This window comes from Orbicella franksi, chromosome 10 (genome assembly GCF_964199315.1).
Source record: "Orbicella franksi chromosome 10, jaOrbFran1.1, whole genome shotgun sequence".
Classification (NCBI taxonomy): Eukaryota; Metazoa; Cnidaria; class Anthozoa; order Scleractinia; family Merulinidae; genus Orbicella; species Orbicella franksi.
The window spans coordinates 3,858,959-3,880,675 of record NC_138154.1 but is presented as its reverse complement, the minus strand read 5'-3'; the positions used below and the strand labels follow the sequence as shown (position 1 = coordinate 3,880,675).

Below are 21,717 nucleotides of genomic sequence, written 5' to 3'. Positions count from 1 at the left end.
GTAACACTGACTTTTGTCAGGTCCTGGAAGATGTATTTTTCCGAGTTCCTTGTGCTTGCGGTATATGACTCCACAAACAGAAGGAGGATGGCTTTCAATGACCTTCTTTGGGCGTTGACTTTGATGTTTAACATTGTGTCAGTGTCTTTTTTGAAAGTGACCACTTTTTCCCGCATCAAGTGGTCATAGGCAAACTCTTTCCCGCTGGTGTAAACGCTGTGCGCCTCTTCTGCGAGTGTCCCACTGCGGATCATTTCGTACTCGAGCTGGATGTTGGTCAGCTTGTATTTTAGCTTGGTCGGGTCCGAACCTTTGACCACCTGTGAAGCTGGGGCAAGCGTCACTTCAAATACGAGATCATTGGGCCTGGGGGTAGAAAGCGCCATGGTCAGTCAGCGTCTGATGGTCAAGCCTGATGCGATACTTGGTTCCGTAGATTTCGTTCCGCTTGTTTTCAGCGGCGACGCCCGAGGTTTTCTTGTCCCCCGCGCCTGAGCTTATCTTGCATAAGTGTTCGCTCTGTATCCGCTCAGGCACCATGTTGTCACGCTTTTCCCCTGAAAGGAACAGGTCTTCGAACGTTTTGTAGATGTCGTATCCCACAGTGTCTTGCAAGATGGTGCCTGTAAACTTCACGATCAGCTTGTCGTCCAGCGCCCGCGTGACATTCTGAACAAGGAAGTTGTTGTCATGCCCCCCAGAGGAGTCGATGTCAAAGCGCAACGCCAGCGAGCCAGGCACCAGCACCTCGTTTTTATGCAGCTTGGGCACTAAAACATTCAGCATCTCGCCGGTGCTGGCTTCACCGCGGTCAAGGGTGATGCGCTTGACCGCGCGCGGGGCCTTCATGGCCCACAAGGTCTTTTCCGTGTATGTTGGGCGCAGGTCGTCTGGCAGAGATATCTTTTCTTCGAACATGGTATAAACACACCGACATTATTTTCTAATTTAAAAAAACATGATTGAAATATACTCGAGATGGCAGAAGGCGGTTTTGAAAACCCTGGTTTTGAAGGCCCCTGGGCCCATGACGATGACGACGATGACGATGACGAACAAGAGGTCAATACAACGCAGCCCTTTCAGCCGGGCGCGACGTCCATCCCTTACCATCGTGGCGAAGGAATGGAAATACAAACGAGGCAACACGAGAAGACCGGGCTGCCCGATGCCTTTCCTCCTTCGTATGAAGAAACCCCTTTGTTAGGTGCGCAAGCTGAACGTGAACAATCGTGGCATGGTCTAACAAGGGTTTTTCCTGAGGCAAGCGCAACCGATCTGGAGACCTCTTACAGCAAGACCGGCCGACTACGAATTAAAATGTATGGCCTCGGCAAAAAAATCTATTACCTGTTCACCAAAGATAGCACAGGCAAAGAACGGCTGAACCCCTCACTTCCAAAAGAGATCAAAAACTCTCTTGGCCCGATGGCGCAAGAATAAGAATATAAGAATTGACGAACAAGCTTTAAAAGAGACCGAAAAAGAAATCAAAAAAGAAGAGGCACTCGTCGCAGAAAAAAAAAACACAAAAAAAGAACAAAAGCTGCTCGAAGTTATACAAAAAAGGAAGTGAACTCAAGCAGAGCGTAATGTCATTCATAAAGAACATGGCACCAGTATTGAAATCCAATCAGAAAATGACAGGCTGGCTCGACAAATAAAGAATTATAAAAAAGAGGCTGAAGGCGTCCAAAAAGAAGTAAAAGCGCTCGAAAGACAATTAAAAAAACAAGGAAAAAGCGAAGCAAAAGCAGAAAGACTCAGAGCAAGAATAGCGGCACAAAAAAGTGACAGAAATACGAAGGAAGAAAGACTAAACAGGAGAAAACCTTTAGATGACCTGAAAGAGGAAGAACGCGAGCTACAGCGTGGAAAAGAGCAACTCCAGGATATCCAAGCTGAAGACGCTTCGCCCTCCGACAAAGAAGCGGCAGAAGAAAGAGTTGTGGAAATAAACGAGGAGCTCGCGCGTTTGCAAACTCAGATTGAAGGGCGCGGCCTCTCTTGGAAAGAATCAAAGACATTTTCAAAAAATATGGCGTGAGAGTGACGGCTGTTCTTCTCGCCGCGGGAGTCACAATCGGGGCTGTCGTCGGCTCAGTTACTAAGGCTCTGAAAGCCACCCGCAAAGCTTTGGTGAACGGCCTCAAGGAAAAAGGCGCGAAGCTTGGTTATATGTTGCCCGGGCTGATCGGCCAGGTTGCGAGCTTTCTTTTCAAAACAGCGGGGCAAGTGGTCAGCTATCTCGCCGAGCACACCCTGGCTCCTGATTCTTGTCGCGGTGGCCTTTTTGTTTGAAAAATATATCAAAAAGCTTGATTTCTTGATTCAGCCGCTTTGTGAATCGGATTGGAAGGATGGCCATTTGGCGGGTTGATTTTTGATGGACCGCCTTCCATCGTTTTTAGCCCAGCTTTTTCTGTCCCTGAATTCACCTCATTGTTCGCTCCCAGTTTCATTCCAGCAACTGCCTGTTTAAGCTTGTTGTTGTAGCCCACCGTGCTTTCGGTGTTGATGATCATCCTCGCAAGCATCAGCCACGCCAGCGGCGCCACCGCTAGGTTGAGCCGGACTTTGGCTTCGTCCACCGCCAGCTGGTACCTTTGCACGCTCTGCGACAGGTTGGGCTGTCGTATTGCGTCTTCCATCAGGGTCAGGAACTCGGTCCGAGCTTCTTTCGCCCGACTGCCTTGACCCAAGATGCTGCTGCGCACGTTGACTTGCGCGCCCAAGATGCAGTAAACGAAGGCTTCGATCGACTGGTTTATGCGCGAAAGGCCCACCTGAGTCAGGCCCGCCACCGTTTTGGACGCGAACCAGTCGTACTGCGTGGCCGCGATGGGTTCGGGCTCGATGTGGCTAATGTTTGTGTCGCTGAACTTATGCCACTCGGAGAAATGCGCCCAGTCCGTCTTCTCCACCTCGCCGGTGTCGTTCATGTGCCGGTATATGTTCCCCAGGCCGTGGTTCATGCCGCGTTTGAAACGGAAATCGCTCGCGGGGTCGATCCCGAACTCGGTGCACAAGCGGTTGTACGCCGCCACGTCGTAAGGGTTGTCGAACTGGTTGAACGTCGGGTTACCGGCAGCGCGTTTTTGCTCTGGGTACCGCCCAGCTGCTACAGCACGCGCCGGACCGTGAAGTACACCGTGAACTGGTAAAAGGCTCAGACTTGCGCGGGCAGATTCACGCCGCTGTCGAAGATTTCGCGCGAGACCCCGCACGCCTGCGTCGCGCAGAAGACCGCGAAGTTCAGTTGCTGCGGCCAGTATTTCATTTTCGGACAGTGGAACCATTCCTTGGACTCTTTTTCTGCCGTGATTAATGTCTCGGTTAGACAAGTTTCAGTTAGTCACGCTTTGGCAAGGTTTCTTGGCACCGGGCAGACAATAAATCAGCCTGTTAATGGATTAAGTGAAATTGTTTATTCTTATTCTTATGTAAAAAAGCTAAACATCCCAAGCATATATTTTATTCATTGCCATCTGATCGACAAAAATAAAAACTTTTTAAACGGGAAGAGATCAGATGTTTTGGCTAGATTTGATACAAAAGGCCGTCCTTATGAAAAAATCAACTATAGTTCGCCTCCTACACTTACATACGTACATGTATTTCATATTTTATTTACTATATAAGTAATCGTAGTTAGGTGTCCCCAATTAGTATACATTGTATGCTAGCGACTTTGACACGTTAATAAAGTTCTTATCTTATCTTATCTTATCCTCACGAGGTTTTGCGTGACTGCTCCACAGACGCCCATATAAATAGTATAACTGTCAGCGTCAAAGATGAAAATGGCGAGCTCTTTGATTTCAAAGGCTTGCCTCTGCAATTTGAATCAGAAATTAATTAACGCTTTTATACCATGTCGTCTGCGAACGTTCTACCGTCTGCTCCTCCTGAAAGCTCTCCGGAGCCTCTCTATCCCATACTGACGGAACCAGCTGAAAATTTCCGTTTGCAAAAGATCGACGAGATAGCCAACTTTTTGGGCCAAGAGGTCGGCTGCTACCGCCTCGTTGCGAAAAAATACAAACGGGCAAAAATATTCGTTAATTGGAGTGCTGCGGGCTCCAGTGTTCTCTCAGCAGCGTTTTCAAGCGCGAGCTTTGGTTCGGCTCTGTCTGTGATTGGCCTCCCGGCCACAATTCCATTAGGCGGCGTTGGCGGCTGTTTCGCTGTCGTTTCTTCAGGGCTGATTATCGCCAGCAGAAAACTTGAGGCAAAAATCAAAAAGCATCATGAGATTACCACGCTCGCCGTCGCCAAACGTGACACAATCAGCAGACTATTATCCAGAGCTTGAAATAACAACACCGTGTCTGCCCACGAGTTTGACATCATTCTTTCCGAGTTTCAGCAGTACAACTTCATGAAAGAACAAGTCCGAGCCACGCTGATTCGCCAACCGTCAAGATGAAAGCTTGTTGATGTTGACAAACTGGAGAAAGATATCCGCGGCAAAGTTGAAGCCGAATTAAGAAAAAAAATAATAACCGACCTTACCGCCGCTTCGAATTGACATTTGAAAACACAACGTTTCATTTGCATATTATCAAAACTTGCTGACACTGGTTTCAGCGATGATTGTCAGTTTCCACTTGATCGTGTTTCTCGTGAAAGAATATTTCACGCCTGAGTGGCAGAGAAACGTGCGTGATATAACACGCGAAGTTGTTGATTGCTTGCATGACGCGCTTCCGTTTGTTTAAAGTCTTCAGAGTACAGCTTCCGGTTGCGTATTCCTCTGGGCTTCAGTTGAAGCCCTCAGGAATTTTCAAAGCCATCAGAAAAGTTGAAGCCAAGAGGAATTTTACAGGCACATTTCTCTTTTGCCCACAGTTTGTTAGAATACGGCATTTCTTCTCGGCCTGGTCAATAAAAATAACACTTTTCACCTTTTTTCGAGGAAAACTCGGGCACGAAACGCAGTAAAACAAAGAGCTTTCACTAGAGCGAAAAAATTGAACAGCTGATCAAGAGATTTTTCCTATTTCACACTTGATTGTGTTATTTTTAACGCACATGTAACCATACCTTTCTCGTGTCTTGAGTAACCTTCTCGAAAGCTTTAATTACTTTTTTTGTCTAGGCCAAAAAGCAGCCTCGTTATACCAATCACTATCCTCGCAGCCAAAAAACCCGCCCCAAAAGCAGCAAAACTTCTTAAAATTTTGTTAGAATCTTCGAGCTCTTCTAAGCGGACAGACATGTTTATGAGCTCTTCATCTACCTCGGCCCTCCTTTCGACGAACTCGCCTGTTAGTTGCTCGAGATTTGTTTGTTCGCCGTGGTCGGCCATCTTATATCCAGCCCTACGACGTGTTTAATTGGCTTAGGCACGCTTCGTCTTCAATTGGGTTACGATCTATGACAGACCCAGAAAGTCGCGTACGTAGGCCCGTCGTTGTTCGGGAAACATCCTGAAGTCAAGCACTAAGTCTGAGGTTTGGTTGATCCTTTCATGGCATATGGCTATTTCGATGTGTTCATAAAGCAGCTCAAGGTCACCTAGAACGTCTTTCAAGTTCGGGACGTTGGTAAACATCGCCATTAGCCGCAAGAAAATTCTTCCTGATAAAATTAATCTTTCTTTTCTTTGTCTATCGGAATATTGGGGGCCCAAATCAGCGCTTTTTTCGACCAGATCGTAAAGAACCGAGTTGACGATAGTGTGCGGGCCAATGAGAGCACTCTCAGAAGGAGAAAGCCTTGATTCGTCAAACACTCGTTTGACGTCTTTAGCCATATCTTCTACACATCGAAAAATCAAATCATGGACGGGGTCTGTTACGGGATGCATTTCTGTACACACCTACACGACTATGGTTTTACACCAAGACATGCCCTTGTTCAATTGGGATTTCTTTCTGAGACAGAGACCGGAGGCGCCTCGCAAAACCGGAATAAGGGCTAGATCGAAGCGCTCCGGGCAGTATTACACACATGTATCGTGTATGTTTTGGGAACGGCCAAGTTTGGCCTTCTTATTTTGAGTCGAGCCGCGAGGTGAGACTCAAAATAAGGCTGAATTTGGTCTGTCCCAAAACATACACTATACATGTGTGTTCGTTCAGTATGTATGTTAACATGGTTGAGCTTTTTTGGTGCGTAACAAAACGCAACATTCCCATTTGGGATCTCGTGGCCACAAGTCTGGCTGTTTATTTTTATAAGAAGCATGAAGGGCCACGTTATCAAAGCATAGATACTTACCGTTTGGGAAAAACATCCACAGGGGCGCAGACAGAAATGGCAGATAAGTTTCCGGAGACTCCCTTCCAAAATGTCTTCTCCAGTTTCCAGTCTCGAGAGTCTCTCGTCAAAGGGTAAACAATAACTGGAAACAAATCAACAAAGCTAATCGCATTCTCTCTGAATTAGTTCGCTGATTTTGGAAAAACACGCCGCCGGCTCATCGAAACTGGTTTCTCTCGACAAATGGTTAGCACGCATACGAAAGGCGAGGGAGTACCCGCAAACCCAATATGACATATCTCAGCTATGAAGAACGTCAATATCTGTTCCCCTCGATTACAACCTAAGAAGTAATATTCTAGATGACAGAAACTTCCATTACCGGAAGCTGGAGATGATGTCACAAGCTATATAAAATCATTTGACTGAGCGGTTGAGATAAACGCGGGGATCGAAATGTTCAAGTGAAATATTTCTCCTTCGCCGCCACCTTTCGTCAGTAGGGGCTGGAAGATCAGTAATCCTGACTATATCATACTCTCGGCATCATGCTGTGAAATTGAAGCAGCATCAACATGATACTTTTTGAATCCACTCTATTTTCAACTCCTATAAGCAATAGACAAATAGCATCGACTTGCCAGCTAAGCACCTTCGAAAGAGCTTATAACATCATACGGTCCAACGTTGCCATGGCAAGTGATTTCAAGAGGTCTTTTAGTGAAGGACAACATTACCTGTTAACGATTACTCAGTTTCCCCAGATCAAAAGGCTCTTAAATTCACTTCGTCCACCCTAGTAAAACAAGTATTCCCAGCACATAGAGTCACACTCAACTATCCAGATCTGGAGGAATGGTGCTATCTACGCCTGTTAACAGTTACGCAAATCATAGTTGAGGAAATCACCATCGAAAAGTCCATAACTGTCCATATCACCCCAACCCAAATAGCAAGATGGGAATCAGCGTAATTATCATAAAGGCCATCATTGCCAAAGCACAAAAAAGACTAGCTGATATACGGATAAACCCACGCTTCCCTGCAGTTATGTCTAATAACATCTCTAAGCAAACGAAAGCTTTGTCTGGGAATAACCTCTGGTATCAATTCTAAGGACTTAGTTATTTCCTGGTTATTTATCAACCTTAACTTGATAGGGGTAAGTTAACCGTTGTAGAGAGGTCAAGTTAGTAACGCTGATGTTTTAGTGTCAGCCCTTCGTCACTTTTGTCTGACGAGTGACTAACTGAACACTCGTAACGTCAGCTTCACTAACTCTCTACGGGGTTAATTTTCCTTTGCCAACTTCAAATTGATAAATAGGGAAGTCAATAATTGACTGCGATGTCCTGTTTGTATATTATTACATACATCTTACTCATCTTACTTACCGCATTGGTTGATTGGTTGATTTTAGTTATTGGCCCTCTGTACTAGCCTCGTCGTGTAATAATGGGGGTTATTTTATGTCATTGTCTTTCAGGTAGATGTTGTTCCCTGATGTGATAACAAAAGCCGCCTAAAATTCGACCAAGTGGAGCGTCACGCGAACGTTCCTCTACGAGATTGTAGTGAATAGTAAAAAATGACCATCGTTTATTTGTGGAGAATCAGTGAAGAATTTTGCAAAGGATAATATTTCCCTGTACATTCCAGAAACTGACAGTGATTACTAACCATAAGTAGTAGAATTCTACTAGCACACTAATGCAAATGCTGCAATCTGATCATTGTTGGCTGAGTTACTCGTATACTATCAGCCATTAGAGTGCAGTAGCTGTCGGTCGTCCACGAAATGCGACGATTTTATCGTTTTCCCGAAGTTTTGGAAGAAAGTTTAGATGTAAATGGATAATTAAATCCATGAGAAGACTAAAAGAAGGACATACACGGATTCTTGACTTTAAAAACTTGAAATTATTGAAAAACAGTTGCGCGCGTATAAACAACTGCAAATTTACCAAGGACAATTCAATACGCGCGATTTTGTTAAAGCGTAAAGTTCAATAATGCGTCGAAAAAAATTTGGAAACCATTATTTGCGTTAATTTAAGTTAGAATTCTACTAAAACAATTAGATTATTCGCTCTCGATTTCTATGAGGTGATAGTTGATGAGGCCGAAGGCCGAATCAACTATCACCTCATAGAAATCGAGAGCGAATAATCTAATTGTTAATTATGACCGACATAACCTCGCAGTATGTATTGTAGAACCAAACAAAAAGTAAACTGCTTGATGTGAAACGTCCCCAGAGAAAACTGGGCTCCAATAGGGATCTTGTTGACAGGCTTACGTAACTGAGACCCTTGTGGAATTACCTTATGCTTGCATTACATTGGATAGACGTTTGTGTCGGAGCCTGGATGCACTAAAACAAGGTGAAATGTTACTCGTTTTAATAAAGGTTTTTGTATAACAAGTGTCAAATTTGTCGCCCGTTTATTGGCTTATTGTTGTGGAGGCGGATCCAGGGGAGGGGGTGAGGAGGTTACAAACCCCCCTTTGAATATCATCGTTTTGTTATTTGTTTGACTCATCATAAAACTAATAGAATAAAATTGTTTTATACATAGTTGTTTCACTTCGGTTCCACCAACTGCCTGATTGTCTTAGCGGGAAAAGATGATGAACCTTTCGCCATTGCATTATTTTTCGGTTTTCTGGTTGATAAAAAGGAAACTACAGATTTTATATCATGTCTTCACAAACCTTTTTCAAGTGTCAGGAATGCTGGAAATGGTGTTTTCGATGGTAAAATCGGAAAAACACTTTCCCTCTAACAGCTCTCGCCTGCGGCATTCTCCATCCACGCCGATGGCGTCGAAGTTATTAAGATTTACATTCAAGAATTCTTGTATCCGCCCGTACACGAGGAAAGAGAAGTCGCTGTACCGCCCTGATCTTGGATAAAATAAGCTCGTAGATAATAAAATACTAACGCGAAAACGCCTGATAGACTGAGAAAATCTCTTGCTAATTTGGAGACAGAAAATGTTAACAAGGTTAGGGAATTGTAGAAATATTTAAGCGGTTAAACTTGGTTCTGACGAAAAGATTTGTTTAGCGGGTTCGGAAAGTTCCTTCTCTGGCGCGAAGAGAACATCTTCATGGTCACAATAAGAGGTATAAACGTAAGCGAGAATGCTAGTTTATTTTGCTTAAAACTGCTTCTTTACCAGGGAATTCCTTTTAGTAATGACTAGGTAATACATGGGTGAGAAATACATGTACATATCATACAGTTTCACACCAAAAGAAGATAAAGAAAGGGTTCTATGAGTTAAGGAAAGGAATGATAAATAAGACAAGCGAGAAATAAACCATTTTACAGTTGTCTGCTCAGTGACCTGGCCTTTGTATGGCAGCGAAGCTAGAGTTGACCTTGTTTTGATACAGACCTCACTGCTTTTGTTGTGTAAAACAAGTTGTTCTGATGCTAACTAGGTGCATTTACATGACAAAAGCAGTGAGGTCTGTATCAAACAAGGTCAACTCTAGCCTCGCTGCCATACAAAGGCCAGGTCACTGAGCAGACAACTGTAAAATGGTCTATTGTATAAGAACTGAGCACTGGTGTAAACGGGAAAGCAGTCTGCACGACTAACACATGAGCTGATGTCGCCTCAATTCCTGCAAAATGAAAAGAAAAGAGTAGAACTGAATCTATCGATATTACGAACTATACAATACTTCAGTAAGTAAAGCCTAACCTGAGTAAAACACACAAGGGCGTGACAGGAACGCATAAGAATCGCCCCTCCTAACTGATTGTTTACGTCCTTTCAGTTCATCGTCAGACGACTCGCTTTCCTCAGTGATCGGCATTCCAACACCGCCGCTTTCAGACGTACTTCCCAAAGATGACGAATGCGAAAGTCATCTCACTGATCTTGTCCATCAACTGTCTAAATGCTCAGCTAGAGATCTAAAAGTAGCACATTTGAACATCTGCAGCTTAAGAAACAAGATCGACGAATTAAGATGCTTGCAGTTATTATGCAAATTTGAGGTGCTGGCAATAACTGAAAATCACCTGGACAAAACTGTGTTAGACACTGCCTCGAACATTGACGGGATGAAGCTATTACGACTCGATCGCAAAGGAGGAGGTTGTGCTTTGTATTTTGCAGAATATTTACATGCTATTCATCGCAAAGATTTGTTTACTGAGGGTCTTGAAACGATTTGGCTACAAGTCAAAACTTCTAGCACCCTGGCCCTATTCTCTGTCATCTACAGACCACCTGATGACAACGTTTTCTTCGAACGCATCATCACGCCACTTGAAAAAGCCTGGTTGAGATCTGAGAATATTTTTCTACTTGGCGACTTCAACTGTGACTTCTCTTTTCAAGGCTCTCCAGACAACATTCTGCACCGAAATACAATCAAACTGCGTTCTATCTTTGAGACGTTTAATATGTATAACATGATTCAGGAGGCCACAAGATCAACAATTTCATCATGCACCTTGTTAGATCTCTTTGTTACAAAAACAAAAGGTCTAATCAGTTCTACTGGTGTTTTCCCACTGGGAATATCTGATCACGATTTAATCTACGCAATCATTCGGCTCAAAAACAAAAGACCGCCGCCAAAATTCATCAAAACGAGGAACTTTAAAAGAATGGACATAGAGAAATTTAAACATGATTTTGAATGTACTCCATGTCACATCGCATCCATCTTCGAAGAGCCTGACGACCAGCTATGGGTTTGGGAACGACTATTCGACGATATTTCCAATGAACATGCTCCGTGGAAAGAGATAAGGGCAAGAAGCTTCTCCTCCCCATGGATAACTTGCGAAATTCGTCACAAAATGAACCGACGGTATAAACTGTTTAAGGCGGCAATTTCTAGCAAATGTCCAGAGCAGTGGTCTAATTACAAACGAGTCAGGAACGAAGTTACGTCTGATTTAAGGAAAGCTAAATCATCTTATTTTTCCATCATTTTTAATGAAGTCAAGTCCTCGAGTGCATACTGGAATCTTCTTAAAAGGGCTACTAACCCCAAGGTCCGCAAAAACATTGGGCCTCTCAAAAAGGATGACGGCACCCTGGAATTTACGGACTCGGGAAAAGCAAACCTTATGAACTCCTGTTTTGCTACGATTGGCTTAAAGCTATCCAACACTTTACCCCCGCCTACAAGTTGTCGATACGGGAAAACTTGCGCAGACAAGGGCGAGACAGATAGTCCTCGACTCACAGATGCCTATGGTTCAAAGTCTTTAGTTGCGGACAAAATAAAGGCGCTAAAAACAAGAAAATCCACGGGTCCCGATAACATACCTCCAAAACTTCTGAAGCTAGCAGGCGATGCGATTGTCCCGTCACTCCTCAGCCTATTCCGACTCTCCCTTAACACCAGTAGGGTGTTCACTAGCTGGAAAACTGCGAGGCTTACTCCAGTATATAAAAAGGACGATGAAACCGATTGTTGCAATTACAGACCGATATCATTGCTAAGCGTCCCTAGCAAGATCCTTGAATCCGTAGTCAACGACACAATTGTAAGTCATGTATATAAAGCTAATAATCTGGTCACGGACAAACAATGGGCATACCGCGCAGGATTTTCGACAGAACTGCTACTAACACAACTTACCGAAACGTGGAGAAAAGCTGTAGACGCAGGCTTAGTGGTACCAGTTGCCTTTATAGATTTTAAAAAGGCATTCGACAGTGTGTCGCACACCATTCTCGAAATGAAGTTGGAAAGGGACTTTGGCATATCAGGACTACTCCTGGACTGGCTTAAAAGTTACTTAAAGGAAAGACAGCAATTTACAGCTGTTAATGGAGCAACTTCATAGATGATACCGATCTCTTTCGGAATTCCACAACGGTTTGTTTTGGGGCCAACACTTTTCACTCTTTTCACGAACGATCTTCCGTCCTCTGTGTCTTCCGGATCCGTCTATATGTTTGCCGACGACACAACGGTTTACTGCGTGAGTGACACGGCAGAAAAAAGTATTGCCCAGTTAAATTCTGCCCTCCGTGAATTAAACGAGTGGTGCCTCATTAACAGATGAACACCCCACCCAAGTAAAAGTGAGGCCATGCTAATCTCTAGACGAAATCTCCCGGCTAATATTCCCCCGATCTTCATTGGAAACTCTACAATTGAATGGGTATCAAAATCACGATTACTGGGAATGACCGTTGATGAGAAACTGACCTGGACTCCGCATATGCTGGAACTCAAAAAATCATTTGCTAAAAAACTAGGATTGCTTAAGAACTCGAGATTTCTCCCTAGGAACGTTCGTCAGGATCTCTATTTTAAGGTCATTTTGCCCTCAGTGACCTATGGTCTTATACTATGGGGATCTTGCTGCAACTCCGACTTATTTCAGTCCCTGGAAAGACTTCACTGCGGGGCTGCGAGGCTTACTTTTAACTTGCCGAAAGACATGGCTTCTGTTGATGTCCTACAACGGGCCCAATGGCCCACTCTGTCTATTTATTATAAATCAGCCTTTTTATCTGTTTTCATAAAGCTTTTCACGATAGGTTACCTGTCACATTAATCGATCTGATTTCTAAGAAACGGGCCACAAATTATTCAACCCAGACCTGCGCTTCTTTAATTGTTCCCCGCTTCAACACGCGTTACATGAAAGACTCTGTCGCGTTCAGAGGCTCAGTCCTGTGGAATGCAGTGACCAACAACTGTAGTGCCTTGACAAAAAATGTTCCATATCGTGACCTCAGGCTAAAGCTTAAATCTCTAGTTAATTTTAATGACTTCAGCTTTAAGATAACATCTGCATCCACTTGTAATTTTAGAAAAGATGACTTTCTATATACTTAAAAACTTATGCTAACAATCTCTTATTGTATATATCGCTGACTTCAGTTCAAACATTTTTTCTGTAAATACCCCTAGTTTTTTAGGTTGTAGTTACTTAGCGATTAGTTAATTGCAAACGACCCCACAAGCTCATATAGCTTTAATACTCATCGTTTTAAAATAAAGGTTAAAGGAACGTCCTCGTGTACTTTTATCAGAACAAAGTACACCTGCGTTGGAGTTATAAGTGCTAGTTTATGGAGACATTTCGCGTCCGAGGACTAAACGAACCCATGATTTTTGTTCTTAAAGTTACTACGCAATGTAACGAACTAACATGACGTCACCGTGGCATGACTGTTGTTCCAATAGTCCTATTAGTTTTGACCAAAAATCAGAATATCTTGGAGTATTTCAACAAAGATTTGCTTGAAACGGCAATCTGTTCTCGGGATTTCGGTCACTTTATAGTCACAGGAATCCTGGGAACATCTGCTGAACTACATGTACTAATGAAGCTGTTAGCCGAGAAAAGTCGAGGAAAGGGCCAATGACATTGAGTGGTGGTTTCCAACTCATCTGGATAATTTCCAAGTCTGATTATCATGTGATTGCTCCTTACAATATCAAGAAAATGTCAAGAAAATACGCGAGCACAATAAAGACAATCATCAACTAGGGAATGTCGTCTTGATGTAACACTAGATTCTCACCACTTGTATTAATAGGAATCTGTGGTAACGTGTTAGAAGAATTTATATTTCTAGGTTGGAGTGGAAAGAATGATTTACTGTTATTTGCGTTGCTGCAGCTCCTCAACGGCCTTGTTCTGTCTAAAGTATAGGTCGCTGCTAGTGTGCGCATGCTCGAAATACTAAAAACCCCATTTATTGCTCGGCTAGCTCTGGGAGTGGGCAAGATGAATCAGTTCCTGTTCTGTGATTGACTGCCCGAGCGGGCGAGATATACCTGCTGGATTGATTGCTAGGGATATCTCGCTGTGTGCGTTGAAAATGGTGTCATTTATGCCATGTAATAAAGCCTTCATTCAGCAAGCTTGTTCTGTCAAGAGGACTGAATATTGGCCTGGTACGTTTCAGACCATAAATACGCTAAAAGTACTCTCTCAATACACAGCTATCTTGACGTCCAGCTTGGTCAAAACGAAAAAACCCAGGGGTTCGAGGAAGGCTTATTCGAGTCTCTTTGAGGCTTGAAGGAATCAGAATTACCTAATAGTTTCAGAGGCTTCTCTTCATTCAAGTTGGAGTTGTTGGTTTTTTTTGTATTGGTAGAAACTGTCGAGCTTTCAGTGTCATACAAAGACAATTGCAAGATGACACTGAAGCATTAGTGATCACTCTAATCACTAGCCGGAGTTGTTTCAGGGCAGACCCAACTAACTAACTACTAGCCTTTTGTCAGTTGGGATTTTAACGTACGGCGAAGTATAGATTTATTTATTTTATCAATCTTAATTCTCTAAACCTTACCGAGATTTCCGTTGTCTCAGCGGCAACTTAAGAATCTTGAAGCCAATCTTAGACCATACCACTCTTCCTTTTGTCGGCTTGTTTTTGTTTCCTGCTTCTTTTTGAGCTGAATTGTCCAGCTGTTCAGGAAAAAACTTCTGACTGAAAGGACAGGAGGGGTCACCTTTCTCAATGTCGCTGAAAGAGCCTGGCTGTACTTGGGGTTCATTAAAGCTGTCTGAAGCACTGCTCCCCCCGGAAGAAGACGCTACTTGACTGTCTTTGGGAGTAACTTCATCTTTATCCGCCGCCAACAGTTTATTTAGCAACACCTCGTTTAGGTTTCCAGCATTTTCTTTGCTGCCTAGAGCTTGTTTCAATTTATCAAGCCTGTAGTGCAATTCCTCAGGCTGTAAATTCATGGCCTTTGCTAGCTCCTGAAACTGTTTTTGTACTGGAACAAGATGCTGCTCAATACTGGACAAATCCTCTTCCAGCTTCAGATAGTCTTCATAAAAGTTCTTGAAATTCTCCGTCACAGCAGCTGTTTCCTGCACGCTCTCCTCCAAGCGATTCTTAAGCTGGCATACTTCCTGCTCGCTCTCCAAGAGCGCTTTTTGTAATCCTTTTTTCTCGTTTTCGAAGACTGCCGCAGCTTTCTCCATTGCATTCTGCAGTTTAATTTTCTCCTTCTCGGCAGCGTGTTTGGTGTCTTTCAGTGTTAGATTTAACCGAAGTTGCTCCAGTTCAAGTTGTCGTTTCAGATCACTTATCTGCGCCACCATTTGCCGAATTTCTTTGTCTTTGACTGACAAATGTTCATTTCTTTGCTCGGCTATTTGTTCAGAATTCTCGATCTTCTTTGCCAGGCTTTTTTGTTTTGCGTAAAGAACACGTACATGGATGCGAAGACTTACTAGCATCTACGGAAACAACAAAGTCGACGTAATATAAGTTACGTGAAAATGTTACAACGCCAAAAGGAAAACATGAAGATTCTAATTAAAGTCAGTCTACAAAGTGCAAGCGGATATTTCTTTCAGGTTTCTTTAAACGCAAGAATCCAAATTAGCGTTGTGTGCAAAAAGCTACAACCGAGAAACAAATGTTCTTTTTTTATTCTTTTTGTAAAAAGAAAAAAGCCTTGGTTAATTTAAATGAGAAATTAACACCATCCAGAGAAATGGCGTTAATTTTTCATTTAAATGATCGCAAGAATAGCACGTTTTGGTTTAACGGGAGTTCATCACTGATTCCTGCAGAGTAGACCTAGAGGGCTGGTTATATTTCCCATTTTATTCCGACCATGATTGTAGATCATTGTAGATTTCGCTGCTTGTCAATGCGCACAACCAACTTTTCACAAAGGTGAAAAGTAGTAAAAAGCAACGGATCGTCGATTGTGGTTAGCGACTGAATGGCAAAAATGAGGAAATAATTCATAGTTGTAAGTATCCCACGTCATTACACCGAACTACTTCAGCCTTCAAACTTTGCTGCACGTTATCAAACATAGCGTGCCGCTTGTGATCAACTGAGTTCACTTAATTAAGAGACTTATTCTTTATATGCAATGTTACCTTAACCGTTTATGATACCCTGGTCCTCGCTGTCATTCTTGGTTACTTTGCTAGCAAAGGGTAAAATTTCCGACTTTATTTTGCATTTCAACCCATCTGTGTTTACTAACCTGTCCCATTTCTGCTATGTCCGGTTCTAGGTGACTTTTCTTCCCGTAAAGCAATGCGGTCAGGCACTCCGGTTCCGCAGGGTACCCATGTAAATATTGCAGGAATTCTCTTTCTGCTGTAGTTTTCTCGATATCCATGATATTCATGTTAGCAGAGCTCCGTAAACTGCGAAGAATAAACTCTGCGCACGAGTAATAAGCAACACGCTATTGACGTCACAATGCCTAGTAATTGTTAACTAACAAGATGCAAGCGCGCGAGGATGTTTTCACACACGCGCGTGCGCGTCGCACTGCTGCATGGTAAGATCGATTCCATTACCAGCAGGGAAAGTCGACAAAAGAGGGAAAAGAGTATCTTGACAAAGTTCCACTCAGGTATAGTTCTTGCATAAAAATTGGATTTGTAGTATTGCTCGCACGGGTTAAATGTGTGAATTTTTTGGGATAGTACTTTCTAGTTATTCTTTTCTTGGGTTGATCTTGCCATTGACAGCTCATGGTGAATCTGGCTTCCTTTCGACGCGGTTCCAATGAAGTCTACTGTAGTTCGTTCAGATCACGGGCCACAGACCCCAGTGATCAATGATATCAACGTTTAACAAAACGAGCGAATCATCTTTGCACACGTTCCATGCCAGTGATTTACTTTCGAGTAAGTGGATCCCACACACTGCTCGCATATTCAAGATGGGGTCTTACTAATGACTGACAGGTGTCTTTCTTAATCCCTAGAGTACAACGACAAAACGGTTCATTGGCCGAGAGCCAACCACGTGACCTGCAAGTAACTGCCTACAAACAATGGTCTGCTCATGCGTAGTACCGTCTAAATGTGTTTTGCTGCAAATAATATTCTGCTCATGCGTAATTGTAACCATGATCTCTCGTGAAAAAAGCTCTTTTGAGTTGTCAGAGGGTGATTTAAGGAAGAAAACAAACTTGGTGATCGAATAATAAAACAATTATTGAACTCGGTTATCGCAAAATATCGTTATTTGTCAGTATCTCGCAGGTCAATTATTTGCCTCGGCCTTCGGCTTCGAGAAATAATTGATCTGCTCCCCACTGACAAATCACAATGGTTCGTTCAACCTCGTCCATAGTTGTTAATTATTCTGAACGTGGAAGCACAGTAAGCACTGTTTAGAAACAAGGGAATGAAAGAGCACAAGTCGGTTAGGTTGCATATTGTTACTGCTAAATAAAGATTAACAATTCAAAAATGTTCAAAACAAAGCATCATCTCTTGTTTATTGAGAGCGTTAAAAGGCAGCCCAGGGTAGAAAAACTTGGTCCCGTGTATCGTTTGTTCTTCTGCTGCCAGGAGAAACCTTGCCATGCCCTCGTAGGCTTTAGTGGTTTGTAATCTAAAATACTCCAAGAAAATCAAGCCGTTTTACTTTTGGAGTTGACATTCACAGCTTGTTTTGGTGGACATGGATTTTGTTTAGCAGAACCTGCTTCTGGTCTGTCGTTGAAGAGTAAGCATCACCAGTGTGCTACGCTTTAGTGGTGGGTGGTTTAAGTACATTTCCGTCCGGGTAACGTTTTTTGAAGCGCGTTGTCACATCTGGATCTAAAAGTCGAACGCCATCCAATTGATTTCCCAGAGTTATCCTGTTGAAAGAAAACAAACACCCAATTATACGCGAGACTGTCAACAACAATAACAACTACGATATTTGTAGCTAGTTTACCAGAGTAAGTTACTTCGCCTCAGTCACACTTATGAAGTCTGCATATGAGCCAAGTGGCTCGTCAGGCAGGAGCTTATCCCAGTTTATTATATGGAGAAGAGTGTTTTACTGGGAACTAAACCACTCGTAGATTCCATACGCCACTTTATCCGGGACCCGAGTGGCGTATTTTCCGTATGTCACCTTTGTGAGTGTCGTATCGTTCAATGAAGTCACGATTCCCGCCTTTTGCTTTTGTTGAATTGGTTTCTCCATATAATAAAAAGAACATTACACGTTGGCCCGAAGATATGAATTTTATATTCTCGTGGCAAGAACAATATCTCACGAGTGAGCGAAGCGAACGAGTGAGATATTGTTCTTGCCACTCGAACATAAAATTCATATCTTCTCGCCACCCTGTAATATCCTCTATGTATGTAGCATGAAGCAACTAGGAGTATTTCTATTCCTCCCTGGATGGGATGCTAGTCCATCGCAGGGTCACCCCCAGCATTAAGTTCACCGGTACCCATTTATACACCTGGGTGGAGAGAGGCGCTGTGAGAGTAAAGTGTCTTGGCCAAGAACACAACACAATGTCCCCGGCCAGGGCTCGACCCAGGACCACTCGATCCGGATACGAGCGTACTAGCCATGAGGCCACCGCGCCTGCCACACTTTTTAAGCGTAAACTTGTAAATTTCTCTGCACTGAGCTTCCAAAGGAGCAAAAACAAATAGAATACTCAAACGCTGACGGTGTGAAGGTGCCCAGGGATACCAATAAGACCTGAAAATGGCACTGGGCCTTGAATTTTGAGTACATACCGTCCTACAGACATACCATGCATGATGTTACGATCCAGTTTTTACTTTTTTTTTTTCAAGAACTATAAATAAACTACTTACCAGTTCGGTTGAACGTTGTGCTGTCTTCCAAACAGTTCTAGAAATTCACAAAAGTAAAAAGTAGAACATTGTCTACTTTACTACTTAACAGTGTTATTTCCGACACGTATTCCAAGTTCCTCGACCAATCGGTGCTCCAAAAATCGCACGTGATCTACTAGTAAGCGCTTGATTGGCCAAGAAACAGAGAAGCCAAGAGAAGAGAAGAAACAGAGAAGCCAAGCCAATAGTAGGTCTTTGTATTTTCTGATCTGAAGCTACGAACCGTTCATACACACATGTAAGGAAAAACTGCTCTCACCTATTTTCCTTGTGCCTGGTGCAAGCCTTTCAATCACTCCATACATTAGATTTCATCTGGTTTGTTACTCAGTATGCATATAATTTCACTTAAAATTTCAAAAACATCAGTAGCAAGCTGTACTAAAATTGTTTGTAGGAGTTTTTTTTTCAGATTCAAAGGATTTTGCCTCTTTTACTAGAAAATAACGAGAACTCTGTGTGGTTCTGATTTTGTTTCTCGGGATTAATAACTAAAGGAAGTGAATACGGCCCGCGTTTTTCGTCAGTTCTATTGCAATTTCTCTGGTGGGTGTGAAATTCAGTATGCGCAAAGCAATATCATAGAGAGAATAAGAGGAAGAAAAAAGCGAGCTTTAAGCTCGTTTTCATCTTTTTCCTCTTGTTCGTTTAGAGTTACTTAACTACACTAAGATGAGAATTTATGAACACGAACAAACCTCAGCGACTAGAACATCACAGTCCACACCTCTATTAAAATTCTTACAATCTCCTTTCACACCAACCTGAAGAACATGAAGTTTTAAGTCTGATGAACATTTGAACGAGCAGCAACACTAGAAAAAGTGGTACAAGACACGAACAAAAGCGTGTTAAAGTAAGAGAGCTGAGTGACAGTCTATGTGGAATTTCCACCGCTGTTAAAAAGAAATGTTTGGCTTCACCGATTGAAGGTGCCCATTAAACCAATACTTCCAACTTGCTTGTTCTTTCAAGAAAAAGGAAAGGGATTAGAGTTTTGAAACCAAACAATGAACTCTGAATCGAAGGGATCACAGGGAAAAAACACATTTCCTAGATCATTCCAATATGACAAGAACTGACGTAAGCCAGAAGCATTATCTCACCAGACAATGTTCCTTCCCATGATTAAGCCAGTGCCCAGTCCCTCCCGTCCTTATCAGCCGTTGTAACTGGTTTGTTTTAAAACAGATTAACTCATCACACCGCGCGTAAATGTTAAAGAAAACACATCAACAATGTCAGAGAGAACATCTTCAACGAGACATTTTACTGTTTAATGTTTGCATCTACGCTTCTCTTAAGGAACATTTTACGGTAACAATGACAACTGTGAAGTTCTTTGAGCAGCGTTTGGCCAAAACTTTTCCTGGCGTGCAGAGAGGGAAGAGTAAGAATTCTTCACAAAACTTCAACAAGCTTCTGGGATTACTTATGAATGAGCCAGTCGTTTTGACGTTATTGAGGTTAAGGGCAACGTGGCAAAGACATGGTCTCTTTCGCACAGCATTTACATTACTATTAACGTGAGCACTAAGTTGAGTTCAGTAGCTGCCAAGAACAACCAGCGGAGAAAACAACATAAGACTATTTAGGCCCAAGAGTTAAAAACTTCTAAATCTTTAGCTCGCTATGTGAGGGGAGAAGTTGCCGATATTCGTAACCATAAAAAAAGCCAAACAGTTAGAAGTTAAGTGTAAGTCCAATAACCATGGTAACCACCTGTCTATCTCATTATCGTACAACGCTTTGTAGTGAGAACTACCTAAAGTTGTAATTAGTTAATATTTACGAGCAGAATAACTGACTTGCCTATGATGGAATAGCCTAAAACAACAATGAGCTCATTGGCAGCCAATACCAGTTAGGATCACTAAACGAATTATTAGATCATTCGTTTAGCGCCTAGCATATATACAGGTGTTTTTTAATTGTTCTTCGATTACGCACCCGGTGGTGGGACCCCAGATACCACTATCCCACGTTGGTTATGTTTTTGGTGACATTCATGGATTAAAACGATATCGTTGGACCTAAGTTCTGAGTGCTGTTGATGTCTCTGAAGATAATTCCTTGTAACACATTCCGGTACTGATCCCCGCAGCCAGAGACTTTCCCCAGGTTTCTACAGAAGTGCTTTCCCAGGCCAAAAACCTATAATCACAAAAGTAAACACCTTACGGTACCTAAATAAGAAAGAAGAGAAATTTTTTCGTTCCATCGATCTATAGTACTGTGTGAAACGTTGTATGAAATAAAATACGGCTTTTTATTGTATTCCAATGGTAATCTTCACAGGGCCGCTACTTTCGGATAAGCCGTTATTTTCGGCGGAGCGGTTACTTTCGGGATTCGATAAGAGAGTGAATCAAAGTGGCTGTAAGCCACTAAATTTGGAAAATAAATTATGAAAGGGTGTTATGAGGCATCGCTCATTAAGGAACTACTTGTGATGTGAGGGCAGTCTAGCTTTCGAACAAGCCCATAAAGCCTTTTCCCATTTAGGGGTGTGTTGTGATATTTGCAAAATGAAAAAGGTCAGCGTTAAAAAACTGTTTGTTACTCAGGCCTCCCACACGATTTACATTACATGTATCTGTACATGTCTTCATTGTGCTGTATTTAAAAACTGCAAGCTCATTCTGTTTGGTCAAAAGTGAGGTATAGACTGAGCGAAACACTTGAGCCTGCGGTACGTAAATAAATAATTAATACTTTCATACTTTGGATAACTTATGTTCAAGTAGCGCAGTGTGCTAAGTGCTGGCTCTCCGTCCGGGACATTGGGAGTGTTCGGGGCAATTCACATAATATTTTCAACACGTAGTCGTAAAAACTCAAAGCTTTAATCGCGATGCTCGACGTAAAGACATCTCCACGGCTTGTCAACTTGATCTACGCCTACG

The 21,717-nt window shown here is 42.7% G+C and overlaps 3 protein-coding genes across 3 annotated transcripts in view; 2 read left to right on the top strand and 1 right to left on the bottom strand.

Moving 5' to 3' along the window:
• Positions 1-21,717, top strand: part of LOC145500950 (uncharacterized) — a 136,469-nt gene that overhangs the window by 48,432 nt on the left and 66,320 nt on the right. The window lies entirely within an intron of this gene.
• On the top strand, positions 6,100-12,034 carry LOC145501449 (uncharacterized). Its single transcript, XM_081480926.1, has 2 exons — positions 6,100-6,338; positions 10,000-12,034. Exons 1-2 carry the CDS (start codon positions 6,100-6,102, stop codon positions 12,032-12,034), a joined length of 2,274 nt encoding a protein of 757 aa, XP_081337052.1.
• On the bottom strand, positions 14,507-19,105 carry LOC145501448 (uncharacterized). The gene is made up of 3 exons (XM_081480925.1): positions 19,071-19,105; positions 16,180-18,806; positions 14,507-15,412 (listed from the first exon to the last, which is right to left on the bottom strand). The coding sequence occupies exons 2-3, from the start codon at positions 16,324-16,326 to the stop codon at positions 14,507-14,509; spliced, it is 1,053 nt and encodes a 350-aa protein (XP_081337051.1). The 5' UTR covers positions 16,327-18,806; positions 19,071-19,105.

What these genes read in the sequence shown, in the direction of transcription:
- LOC145501448 (XM_081480925.1), bottom strand. Translation starts at nt 16,326, where the DNA reads ATGAATATCATGGATATCGAGAAAACTACAGCAGAAAGAGAATTCCTG. An exon ending in ACATAGCAGAAATGGGACAG is followed by an intron (nt 15,413 to 16,179) that starts GTTAGTAAACAC and finishes TTGTTTCCGTAG; the next exon opens with ATGCTAGTAAGTCTTCGCAT.
- LOC145501449 (XM_081480926.1), top strand. Translation starts at nt 6,100, where the DNA reads ATGGTTGAGCTTTTTTGGTGCGTAACAAAACGCAACATTCCCATTTGG. An exon ending in CGAGAGTCTCTCGTCAAAGG is followed by an intron (nt 6,339 to 9,999) that starts GTAAACAATAAC and finishes ACGTCCTTTCAG; the next exon opens with TTCATCGTCAGACGACTCGC.